Source organism: Mercenaria mercenaria, chromosome 9 (genome assembly GCF_021730395.1).
Source record: "Mercenaria mercenaria strain notata chromosome 9, MADL_Memer_1, whole genome shotgun sequence".
In the NCBI taxonomy this organism is placed as follows: Eukaryota; Metazoa; Mollusca; class Bivalvia; order Venerida; family Veneridae; genus Mercenaria; species Mercenaria mercenaria.
In genome coordinates, this window is record NC_069369.1 from 66592040 (window position 1) to 66604861 (window position 12822).

General features: G+C 35.8%; 1 protein-coding gene across 1 annotated transcript in view; it reads right to left on the reverse strand.

The window, feature by feature from the left end:
• LOC123547363 (spermine oxidase-like) overlaps positions 1 to 12822 on the reverse strand; it is a 94587-nt gene that overhangs the window by 79548 nt on the left and 2217 nt on the right. Inside the window, exon 2 of the mRNA XM_045334392.2 lies at positions 1008 to 1922. Coding sequence (XP_045190327.2) covers positions 1008 to 1922 — 915 coding nt within the window. The remainder of the gene's footprint in view (positions 1 to 1007; positions 1923 to 12822) is intronic.

Genomic DNA, 12822 nt, shown 5'->3' on the forward strand with positions numbered 1-12822 from the left:
ATACTGAGATACCAGCTTACATACAAAACCTTAACCAAAAATTTCTAAGTCAAAAAAGGGGCATAATTTTGTAAAAAAGCAAAATAGAGTTATGGAACCTGGGCAATGTAAGTCCATTAATCACAGTGAATAAGTGTGTGAAGTTTCAATCCAATTCCACAAGTGGTTACTGAGATACCAGCTTACATACAAAACCTTAACCATAAATTTCTAAGTCAAAAAAGGGGCATAATTTTGTAAAAAAGCAAAATAGAGTTATGGAACCTGGGCAATGTAAGTCCATTAATCACAGTGAATAAGTGTGTGAAGTTTCAATCCAATTCCACAAGTGGATACTGAGATACCAGCTTACATACAAAACCTTAACCATAAATTTCTAAGTCAAAAAAGGGGCATAATTTTGTAAAAAAGCAAAATAGAGTTATGGAACCTGTGCAATGTAAGTCAGTTTATCACAGTGAATAAGTGTGTAAAGTTTCAATCCATTCCCACAAGTGGTTGCTGAGATACCAGCTTACATACAAAAACAACCAAATCGGGACGCGGACGCGAATGCCGACGCATGGGCGAGTCTAATAGCTCTACTATTCTATGAATAGTCGAGCTAAAAAATTGATCCAAACTTGCAGAAATACCTTATGAAGCCACTTTACTTAGTCAGGCTGCCAACTTCCTAGATTGTTTTTTTTTCTTTTCTCCTAACCTTAAGCAGTCCAATTACGCACTTTGGCTGGCTGCTTTAATACAGGTTTTGATTATGGTTAGATTCCAAAAAATGGTAAAAAGTTACTTATTCTAAGACCCCAGTGATCTCAGTCCTGACCTTTGTCTGGAATATAGGATAACAGATCTGTGCACCATAACCTGCAATATTCTGATATTACCGTATCAAGTTAAAACATGAAACTGAAATAGCCTAGGGGTTACAAAATTATGGCCTGGTCACGCAAACACAAACAGATCACAAGGCCACACCCTAGTATATAAGAATATTCTGTTGTTTTTACCTGAAAGTACGTTTGAATCCACTACTTCAAATGAGTACATCTTGCGGTACCAGGAATTTGCAAGGTCTGGATTTCTTTGTTCTTCTTGGTATCGTTTGTCATCCCACAATAACTCTATCCTAAACACATCTGGATCCACTATAGGATCCTCAAAACATAGATTAACCCTATCCACAACACCAAAACCAAGTTTCTCAATAGACTCTTCTTTGTCTTTAGGAAGTGGGGGATTGAACAGTTTTTCCTTTTTTGCTCTCTTGAGCACACCCAATGACATTGTCGTAATCACATGGTCGGCATAGATTTTCTTACCATTTTCACATTCAATCATAATTTTACTGTCGTTATCATTCTTACCCCAGTGTATACACTTTACTGCATGTTTCAACTCAATGTTGTTTTCAGGTACTTTACTTAAAAGGATGTCCAACACGGACTGAAAGCCAGGAGGAATTGTATAATGCACGCCGGGCAACTCTTCGTAACATCCAAATTCACTAAGTGCAACGTCGCCTAAATCATTACATCCGGACACCACAGTCTCTTGTTTAAGATGCTGTGCAAAAATCATTTGTCGTAGCCTTTTCTCCGATTCGGAATAGTTTTCAAGTTTTTCATCAATTTCACATTTCATGTAATCACCAACACTTTCACATTCATATGGTGTGGGCATACCCATTTGATAAAATTCCTCACATTGCTGGATAAGTAGACCATAAGTAAAATCACATTCTTTAACGACCTTTGCCGGCACCTCTTCTCCATTTTCTGTCAAAAACACGTTCCTGTGTCTCAGCCCTTTGTCTTTATATCGCAACTGTAATAAGCCATTTTCATGAGCAATAGTAAAGATTGGGTTTCTCTCGATACCATGGATCCAGTTTGCTCCCATTTCAACACGTAGGTCTTGGCCTTCTGAAAGCAGACAAATGGGTCAGTAAGAAGTGATTTCTTTATCAGATGTGCATCCAATTAATGCAGAATAATACTCGTACGAAAAATGTGTCTATAACACGTCTACAGATTCTTATTTTACCAAATTAAGAAAGCACCACTAAAGAACACACTTTATAAGACTTGACTCTGCTGGCAGGGGTCTCGCGAGGGAGCGACTTGGGCGAAATAGTCGTTTTGAAGCTTCAAACTGGGACTTCAGGATGGAACACCTTGGTTCAATCCTCGTTTGACCTTAACGGGCATCAATATGTCACGTCAGTATAAAACAATTGTATTTCAACAGTACATATTCTTCAAATTATACAAAATGACAAAATACTTCATTGTGTAATTTACATGCTTTCATCATGCTTAGAAATTTTAGTTACTAATAATCACACTGCTTCCGTTACATTTAGGTTTTATCTTCATATGAGGAAATACTTAGGTCACCAAACAAACATAACTGAAGTGCACTATCTGAACTGAACTGTGATAAGTTTATTGAAGTAAAATTTTGAAAAAGCAAAATAACTGTCTCATCCTATCTGATCATTAAGTACTTCATTACCTTTGCCCAACAAGATGTTTTGCTCTTTTTTTTTAATAAAATGTATGATTTCTTTGAAGTAATGATTTTTGTGTTATTTTCATAATATTTATCAAGGATTGGCAATTGAAAGGACCAATGGACAGTAGTTACCTTGAAGTGAAAATATTGCATTTTTAAATCATGTATATTGTATAATTTTCATTCCCATAATATTATTAAAGTAAACTCCCAAACTATCAGTCCTCTCCAGTGAGAACGCACCCCTACCCACCCCACCCTGATTCCACCATCTATATCCTTTCTTTTGAAAAAAAAATCCAATTCTATCAAATGAAATACTTTTTAGCTACACAACAATTCCCTCATTCATGAATATAAAAACTGTTCTACAACAGGTATCAAAGAAGCACCATGATGCCGGCACAATCCCTGGAAAACACTTGAAGCCAGTGGCTGGAAATTATTTTAAGCCATACTGTGTAACATTGAAGTAACATTATAAGATTGACTGGAACAATTTTGGAGAAAGGAACCTAACCAATTTTCTCCCAACTTCTCAAGAAGCTAAATATCAGCTAATTATTCTTTCAAAATAAAGACTGTTCAGGTATTAAATTTAAGAAATGTTCCATATTGGCAAAATTTCATTTTTAACACAGGTTATTTATGGACAGTATGATTTCCATTCACACCCGTCATTAATCTATAAGCTGATTAAGGCCTCTCAGAATACCATTAATGAGATCATTTATGAGCTTTGTCTGCCCTATTTGGCTGTAATAGCTTTCCAAGATTAATAAAGCAGTTTTTTTATATTCTTAGAAAAAGAGCTAATAATATGAACTGCGCCATGAGCAAACCAACATAGTAGTGGGTTTGCGACCAGCATGGATCCAGACCAGTTTGTGCATCTGCGTAGTCTGGTCAGGATCTATGCTGTTCGCTTTCAAAACCTATTGGAATAAGAGAAACTGTTAGCAAACAGCATGGATCGATCCTGCCCAGACTGCGCAGATGCCTCTTTGAAACTCTGGTTTCTGATTTTGACAGATCTTTTGTCAAACAGTACCATTTTGTATTATGTTTTATGCGGATGTCTCAGATGCCCGCAAGTTGAGGAAGCGGTTGTCCTCATATATTATTTACACATTAGAATTCCTGTGTATGGGATGGGCGAAATTTTTCCCAATTATAGAATTTCTTCAAACTTTGAATATTGAAGGACAATCATCTAAGAAACAAAAATATTTTTACGGAAAATGCAGTTTTCAAGGGCAAATAACTCTTTTTCAATACTGGTGACCTATGACTTTTATTAGATATTTTTGTTTCTTAGAATTCTTCAATATCCAAAGTTTGAAGAAATTTTATTATTGGGAAAAATGTCGCTCATCTCATATACAGGAATTCTAGCATACGCCTTTAAAACATTTAAACAAGAGATCACAGAGTGATCTTGGCGCCCATCAATGTGCCATTTTTGAGTGTTCCAAATTTCAAGACTTACTGACTAGCTCAAGGTCAAATTTCACTTCCGTACACAACACTGTGCATATGGTCCAAATTCGAAAGCTGTAGCTTGAGCAATGTGAAAGTAGGTCACTAGATCAATTTCAAGGACAAAGTTCTTTGTACACAAAACTATGCATGTGCATCAAGTTTGAAGGCTGTAGCTTGAAAAATTTGAAAGTAGGTCACTAGGTCAATCTTAAGGTCAAAGTTTAATTTGGTACACAAAACTATGCAAGTGGTCCAAATTTGAAGGCTGTAGCTTGAGAAATGTGTAAGTAGGTTATTAGGTCAAAATCAAGGTCAAATTTCACTTCAGAACACAAATCTATGCATGTGGTCCAAATTTGAAGCCATACCTTCAAAAGTCTGAAAGTAGGTCACTAGGTCAATGTCAAGGTTAAAGTTTGTTTCTGTACACAATTCTATGCATGTAGTCTAAATTTGAAGCCTGTAGCTACAGAAATGTGAAAGTAGGTCACTAGGTCAATCTTAAGGTCAAAGTTCATTTCTGTACACAGAACTGTACAAATGGTCAAAATTTGAAGGCTGAAGCTTGAGAAATGTGAAAGTAAGTCACCAGGTCAAAATCAAGGTCAAATCTTATTTCGGAACACAAAACTATGCATGTGGTCCAAATTTAAAGCCTGTACCTTCAAAAATGTGAAAGTAGGTCACTAGGGTAATGTAAAGGTCAAAGTTTGTTTCGGTACACAAAACTATGTATGTGGTCCAAATTTGAAGGCTGTAGCTTGAGAAATGTGAAAGTAGGTCATAAGGTCAAAATCAAGATCAAATTTTATTTTGAAATACAGAACTATGCATGTGGTCCAAATTTGAAGCTTGTACCTTCAAAAATGTGAAAGTAGGTCACTAGGTCAATGTAAAGGTCAAAGTTTGTTTCGGTATATAAAACCATGCATGTGGTCCAAATTTGAAGGCTGTAGTTTCAGAAATGTGAAAGTAGGTCACTGGGTCATAATCAAGGTCAAATTTCATTTCGGAACACAAAACTATGCAAGTGGTCCAAATTTGAAGGCTGTAGCTTGAGAAATGTGTAAGTAGGTTATTAGGTCAAAATCAAGGTCAAATTTCACTTCAGAACACAAATCTATGCATGTAGTCCAAATTTGAAGCCATACCTTCAAAAGTCTGAGAGTAGGTCACTAGGTCAATGTCAAGGTTAAAGTTTGTTTCTGTACACAATTCTATGCATGTAGTCTAAATTTGAAGCCTGTAGCTACAGAAATGTGAAAGTAGGTCACTAGGTCAATCTTAAGGTCAAAGTTCATTTCGGTACACAGAACTGTGCAAATGGTCAAAATTTGAAGGCTGTAGCTTGAGAAATGTGAAAGTAGGTCACCAGGTCAAAATCAAGATCAAACCTTATTTTGGAACACAAAACTATGCATGTGGTCCAAATTTGAAGCCTGTACCTTCAAAAATGTGAAAGTAGGTCACTATGTCAATGTAAAGGTCAAAGTTTGTTTCGGTACACAAAACTATGTATGTGGTCCAAATTTGAAGGCTGTAGCTTGAGAAATGTGAAAGTAGGTCACAAGGTCAAAATCAAGATCAAATTTTATTTTGAAATACAGAACTATGCATGTGGTCCAAATTTGAAGCTTGTACCTTCAAAAATGTGAAAGTAGGTCACTAGGTCAATGTAAAGGTCAAAGTTTGTTATGGTATATAAAACCATGCATGTGGTCCAAATTTGAAGGCTGTAGTTTCAGAAATGTGAAAGTAGGTCACTGGGTCAAAATCAAGGTCAAATTTCATTTCGGAACACAAAACTATGCAAGTGGTCCAAATTTGAAGGTCACTAGGTCAAAATCAAGGTCAAAGTTTTTTCCGGTGCACAAAACTATACATGAGGTCCAAATTCGAAGGCTGTAGCTTGAGAAATGTGGAAGTAGGTCACTAGGTCAAAATCAAGGTCAACTCATGTCAAGGTTCATCTTGCCACTCAAAAATATACATGTGGTCCAAATTTGAATGTTGTAGTTATTGACAAGAAGATTTTAAAAGCTTTTCCCTATATAAGTCTATATGAACCATGTGACCCCCAGGGCGGGGCCATATTTGACCCTAGGGGGATAATTTGAACAAACTTGGTAGAGAACCACTAGATGATGCTACATTACAAATATCAAAGCCCTAGGCTTTGTGGTTTGGACAAGAAGATTTTCAAAGCTTTTCCCTATATAAGTCTATATGAACCATGTGACCCCCAGGGCGGGGCCATATTTGACCCTAGGGGGATAATTTGAACAAACTTGGTAGAGAACCACTAGATGATGCTACATTACAAATATCAAAGTCCTAGGCTTTGTGGTTTGGACAAGAAGATTTTCAAAGTTTTTCCCTATATAAGTCTATGTAAACCATATGACACCCAGGGCGGGGCCATATTTGACCCTAGGGGGATAATTTGAACAATCTTAGTTGAAGACCACTAGATGATATCACATATAAAATATCAAAGCCCTAGGCCTGTAGTTTTGGACAAGAGGTTTTCAAAGTTTTTTCCTATATAAGTCTATATAAACCATGTGACCCCCGGGGCGGGGCTATATTTGACCCCAGGGAAATAATTTGAATCATCTTGGTAGAGGACCACTAGATGATGCTTCATACCAAATATCAAAGTCCTAGGCTCTGTGGTTTTGGACAAGAAGGTTTTCAAAGTTTTCCCTATATAAATCTATGTAAATTATAGAAATAAACAAAGGGCCATAACTCACTCATAAATTGTTGAACCAGTCTGACTTTCAGGGGGACACAACTAGGGTACCAATACATCATTCTGACAAAGTTTGGTCAAAATCCCCCCAGCAGTTTCTGAGGAGATGCAAAAACGAGAAATTGTTAACGGACGGACTGAATGACGGACGGACGGACGGACCATGGATGCAGAGTGATTTGAATAGCCCACCATCTGATGATGGTGGGCTAATAAAACTGGGATAATAATTATATTATGTGGAAAATCTCAGTTTGCAAATGTGGTCAATTTCCTATAAGCTTCAGTGACTGCCTGTACATGTACCCCAATACCAATAACATGAATGAAAGAAACAGCAATCAACTTGCCAGTCACTGACCCCCACAATAGGGCAAATATCATGTCATTGATACAAGCTGAAGGGATACCGGAAAGGTCAAATGAGGTGAAATCCTTCTGTTAATTAACCCTAAACCCTGCTAAATTACTATAATGAACTGGTCCATCTTTCAATTTGGACAGTACCATTAACTGTCAAAAGAAGTGCTTACCAAAAAGATATTGACTGAATGGCGAACAGTGCAGATCATGATCAGACTGCATGAATGTGCAAACTGATCATGATCTACACTGGTCGCAAGGGCAGACTCAGTCATGCCCAGCATGATAAGGGTTAAAACACCATATCAAACAATTTAGCAAAATGATGGGCTTCAAGAAGATTTAAGGGAAAACTGTACTAGTATTTAAACTGATATATTTAACAAGTTGTAGGTATTAAATTGAAATGTTATGTTACAAAACATCTCTGTATTAAAAGAATGTTACCCTTCATATTCTAAGATGTTAATGTTTTACATACAGCAAACTTATATGCTTGAATTTAATGAATTATGAAATTTAACCAACAAGATAATAATGAAACAGATCTGTTAAATAACAATTACTGCTAACTCAGAACTCAAAGAGCAATAAAACTCCATTGTGTTAAAACATTTTTCTCTCAAAGGAATGCAAATCATGGATTTTTGGGGGTGTGATAAAATTCTTCATTGATTATTCCTGGATAAAGACATAAAGGGAATGCATATCGAATTTCCAATAGTCAGAAAAAAAAAGTTTTTGTAAAACCCTACCCATTTGAGTAAGGCACTGTTTGGAATTTCTCGTATCAGATTGACATTAAATCTTTAACAATTGTTAGTCGCGTCACCATTCATAACATCGCTATTTGTGTTTTTATGCTTACACATATATATGACATTACAGGTCAATGACACTCAGCCCACCACTGACTCCAAAACAATGCTTTGATGCCAGTGACAGGTTTTCCAGCGGCTAGATCAAGTCAAAATTGCCTCTCCTTCATGTTACAGCATTTCCCTGACTTAAGTTTTATTCATAAATGACATGGAGTAGCAGGCGGTATTAAAACAGTTTTAATAAGTAGCAGGTTACCCTAACATCTAACTGGCAAAAACTAAATACCAATTTACAAAAAAAAAACACTTCCAGACAAGAAAACACAGAATGTATTGAAATAAACAACACATACACGGTTCTAAATAAAAGTGAAAGTACAAAAAACGGGCACAAATGTAACTGACTATATCTTGAGTAAAACTGGGATTAAAACACATTATGAAATATTAATGTTGTTGTTGGTGGCTGGGTTTTATCATTTGAGTCAGAAAATGCACTTGTTTTTGTTGGTGGCTGGGTTTTATCATTTGAGTCAGAAAATGCACTAACAATACATAATCATTATAACTTTAGACAGACCTTAAAATATCCTATGATGTCACCATAATATTTTAAATATAATCAAACGTAATTTAGATATAGAAAGTTTACAATTAAGAACATCCAAGGTGAAAAACAAGTTGAAATGGCACATAATTCAGTCAGGTAAACATAATGTATGTCTTGGTATTAGGTTGTACCCAAGATAGCCTAATAAAAAGGTCAGTGAACACAGTATTTCAGCTGAAGTTACACTGAAATAAGTTGCTTTTGAACTACCCATTTAATACTCATCAACGATAGAAAACAGCTTATGGAATAATTTTATTTTCATACATTTGCTTAATCCGGCTTTCAGAACTAATGCGTAGGCAGAGCAAAGTAGATGTAAACTTAAAATAACCTATTTAAGAGACATAATTTTAAAAATAGTTGTTACCTTCACTGTGTCAGGTCATACTATGTGCCAAAGTCACGCTTTTCAATAAATAATTGTATGTACAATGTACCTTTATGTAAGAAGTATATTTGATCAATAATTGACCTTGTTACCAAAAAAAAAACAAAAAAAAAACAGGATTACTGTACTGCCAATGTTACCTGAGAATGTCATTACTAGGTATTCGTATCACTGGTCTGACAATGAAATAACTTAATACTCTCATTTACCTTTGAAAGCACTGTAGCAGCAGTCCTTATAAAAAAGGGCTATAAATGCTGAGGGATCGATGTTCTTAAAAAGGGTTAAGTTTCTTGTTTAAAGTGGGTAGTCGACAAAAGTCCCCACCTGGAATGGATGGAACAACTTATTTCCAGCCGAGCCCACGGCAGGTGTCCTATTTACCTCCCCAGCATCCAGTATAGGCCGTGATACTGCTGGAAACTGTACCAATTTAAGCAAGTATCACTGAACACTAGTAAGGATATCAGCCACGACCAGGAATCAAACTGCTAACCACTGCACCACTGACTCCCTTAATGTAATGGACAGTTATGTTCTACTCTGTCTTCTTAATTCAGACATACAATGTAATTATAATCTAATATATAAACCTATTTAAATTTCACGGTATTTACATACACTGTCAGAAGATTCAGATATACAGATTTACAGATTTAAAGTAATTCTACACCATATTTGGGTGACCTATATGGTAGAACATAGGTAACATGTAAACAATCAACTTTACAAGGTTGATGTACCCTACAAAGAGATCAGTGATATGACATTGCTAAAAAATATTTGATGTGACATCATACATCAGTCTAGCCAAATGCTATTTTAAAGTAAACAAGAGCTAATGCCCCCTAAGATGGCCTGTCCATTTACTGACCACTCGTAATCAACTAGAACTTTGAAGACTGTAGGTAAAAACATGCGAAAACCATTTTCAGTATTAAGGTACTGTGACCTTGATCTATGACCTACACCTACAGTTACTGACCAAAAAAACAACAAGTGTCATCTACCCATCACAGGCAATTATCCTCTGAAGTTTGATGACTGTAGGTAAAAGTGTCCTTTGGTTATCCATTGGAACTCAAGACCACAAATCTTTGATCTTTGACTTACTGACCCCCAAAACAATTGTGGGCACCTACTGACCACAGGCAATCATCCGATGAAGTTTGAAGTGACACTGTGTTCTCCAGTTATCAATTGGAAACCTAAGGCTTGGATGGTCCAATTACTATGTCATTGTCTTTGGACATAGGAGAGAGGGGTGGGGTGCCATAAAAAGCAACATCTGCTTTCATTCAAAATCAACAAAAAATCTTTAAATATACATGAACCAGTTCTTCAATGTGAAAAGATATTATTTAGCCTTTGGATTTTCTGGTCTTGTTATCCCTTTTCTAGTTTAAGGTTACCAGTACCTGTGGTTTGCAATTTAAAAATGTGTACTTTATCTATTTCAAATTTCAGAAGTTTGAATTTCACATACCGGTACTTTAAAACTGTGTTAAGGTTTTTTTTCTTCTATAGTTCATAACTTGCTAACAATTTTTTTCCTCCTGTACGTCATTTTGTGTTACATATTAAGGAAAGGTAAGACGGAAATATTTATAAAAGCTATTAGCAACACATAGAAGTCACATTATGCTCATTATATTACTACAGGATTGTATACATGTTTACGACAGGCATAAAAATAGATTATAATAAATAAATGTCCCATACTTTTGTTCAAGAACATAAATTTCTACTGAAAATACTCCTTATAAATTAACTCTCACTTTTTCAGCATGCAAGTGGTAATTTATTATACACTTATATTACTAGTATTATGTAAAATTTATAAAGCTTGTCAAATTTATAAAAACATTATTTCCCAATTCTGGAATCTAAGAAATTATAATTTGGAAAAAGAATTTTTAAATAAAAAGAATTATTTCCCAGCCAAAACTCTCCTTAAACAATTTACACATTTGTAAGGCATTGTAATAATGCTTTCTATAAACCAGGTTCATGAAACAAATAAGAAACACCATTCACATTCAGACAAAAATTTCAGACACTGAAAGCTAAGGGCCTCTTCTAAATTTCTGAGAAAAAACCCTTGAAACTCAACTCTGACAGATTACATACAGTATTATACAATGCTTATAAAGTAAATGTAAAGACTAAATTCAATGTTAGGGTGATACCTTTAAGACAAACTAAAATATATTTGGGACATACATGTAAACATAATAACCAGAGAAAACTATCTTTGCTCAGTGACCTGATGAAATGATCACTGACCTACTGACCTCAGCTAGCCTCATCTGCTTTAAAAATAGATGATCTTAAACCAAGCAAGTATTTGAAATAGCCATTTGTATGAGAATATAAGGATTAAGGTATGCCATATTGAATGACTTATTGATATTTGTACCTGTTATTTTCAATGAGGTTACTACATGCCTTATCAGCTTTTGGCATGCAATATTGCATATGCAAACAATTAATGAATGAAATACCAGTGCTACAGAAAGGCTATAAAATAGGTATTTAAAGCAAAATATTAATGTTCATTAGTTTCAGTGTTGACAGCCTTATGCCTCGGTCACAAAACTGTACAATATCGGTACGGTTTTAAAAAAATCATACAAGTCCACCAATTTTAGAATCCTTAATGGTATCTGTAAAATCGTAGCATGTGGTCACAGTATCTACTCAGGCAAGTCATGCGGAGCTTGCAAGGAACCCGGCCGTATCTCGCATGGTTCTTGTGTGTTCGTAGGGCGCTCGCACACTTCACTCGAAACGATGTCCTTAATACCGTACGGATATCGTAGGTTGACCTTGCGAGTCCCCTTCAATAGTCATGTGAGCACTAGCAAGCCTTGCAGTTTTCCAAATTATCTGCACGGACATCTTGTGATGCCTATACAAGGTCTTTCGAGCTGCTCCCGACTTCGAAAATCTCTATGAGCTTGTACAGAACTCAGGAGCTCGGTCAAACATTTTCACAGAGCTCCCGAGTCCTCTACAAGTTCAAAAATTCCGTATGACGCTCGTAGGAGTCAACAATGTCCGTACGTACGCTGTACACATTTGCCAGAATTCGACTGAAAACCCACTGGTACTGAGCTGGTAGCGTTCTTGTGACCGGGGTATTAGAAACATAATTATGCTTTTATGAAGCATCCATGTTGATTCTTACAAGTGTCACAGGGTAAGAACAATGTGCAGCCAGAGCGAGACTTGAAACAGACTCGTTTATTTTACAGTACTTCATATGTGTAACAGTGTTTATTTCACCCTATGTCACAAGTCTGAAATTTATGTAGTTTAGGTAGAGTATATGTGAATTTAAAAGTTATACAGCCTTGCTATGTGAGCGAGTTTTTATAACAACATGGTAGTGTCAGCCTTAGGCGTGAGAGGTCCAGTGTGCAATTCCTGGCCAGTGCTTAAGAATTTCCAATCTGTTAAATTTACAATCTAAAACGAAGCCGGATTACCAAAACCTTGCTCTATGATGACGGAATGGATAGAACATCTCTATTAACAAGGTTCCTGGAATGTAACTGCTTATAAAAATGGTACCAACTGGCAATACAATGTAGCTAGTGTGCCACAGGCACAGTTTGTGTCCTGAAAACTGTCCTTCAATGAAAATGAATTTAAAGTTTAAGTCTGACATGCATTAACTATTTCAAGGCTGGATAGAACTGTTTCAAATGTAGACATTTTTCTGCATTTAACAGTTCCTGGTTCATATACATTACACTGAAATTATATATATTAACATTTTCTAGGGTGTGTTACCAGTTACAATTTCAGTGAATATATTTCCTGCCCAATTGTTGAAAAAGAGTGTATTTTAATACAAATATTTTATCTATTTCTGAAAATT